This window comes from Mesitornis unicolor, unplaced genomic scaffold, assembly GCF_000695765.1.
Source record: "Mesitornis unicolor isolate BGI_N332 unplaced genomic scaffold, ASM69576v1 C12935117, whole genome shotgun sequence".
In the NCBI taxonomy this organism is placed as follows: domain Eukaryota; kingdom Metazoa; phylum Chordata; class Aves; order Mesitornithiformes; family Mesitornithidae; genus Mesitornis; species Mesitornis unicolor.
The window spans coordinates 1-409 of NW_010217402.1; the positions used below are offsets into that span (position 1 = coordinate 1).

The window sequence follows — 409 nt, forward strand, 5'->3', positions numbered from 1 at the left end:
TCGAGCTCTGACACATCCCTACCCCTTCCCACTGCCCCCCAGGTCTATCCCCACCACCTCAACCACCCTGACCAGGAACCCCCCACCCGTCCCCATGGAGTGACCCCACGTGGGGGTCTCTGCGCCGGCGTGGCCCCCTCCTCATCAGGGGGACGGTGGCGGCCGCCGCGAAGATGAGCGACTTCTGGCACAAGCTGGGCTGCTGCGTCGTGGAGAAGCCACAGCCCGTGAGTACCTGCAGCCTTGGGGAGGATTTGGGGAGATTTGAGGGTCCCGGGCCCCCATAGTCAGGGGCTGACGGCCTTTGTCTGCTTCCAGAAGAAGAGGAGGAGACGAATCGACCGCTCCATGATCGGGGAGCCCATGAACTTCGTCCACCTGACGCACATCGGCTCCGGAGACATGGCCG

General features: G+C 65.0%; 1 protein-coding gene across 1 annotated transcript; it reads left to right on the forward strand.

Moving 5' to 3' along the window:
• Positions 1-173: 173 nt before the first annotated feature.
• CDC42SE1 (CDC42 small effector 1) lies at positions 174-405 on the forward strand (the record flags this gene model as incomplete). Its single annotated transcript, XM_010193187.1, has 2 exons — positions 174-227; positions 319-405. Coding segments are annotated over exons 1-2 (141 nt in total), but the record flags the coding sequence as incomplete, so codon positions are not given.
• Between the last annotated feature and the right edge of the window lie 4 nt (positions 406-409).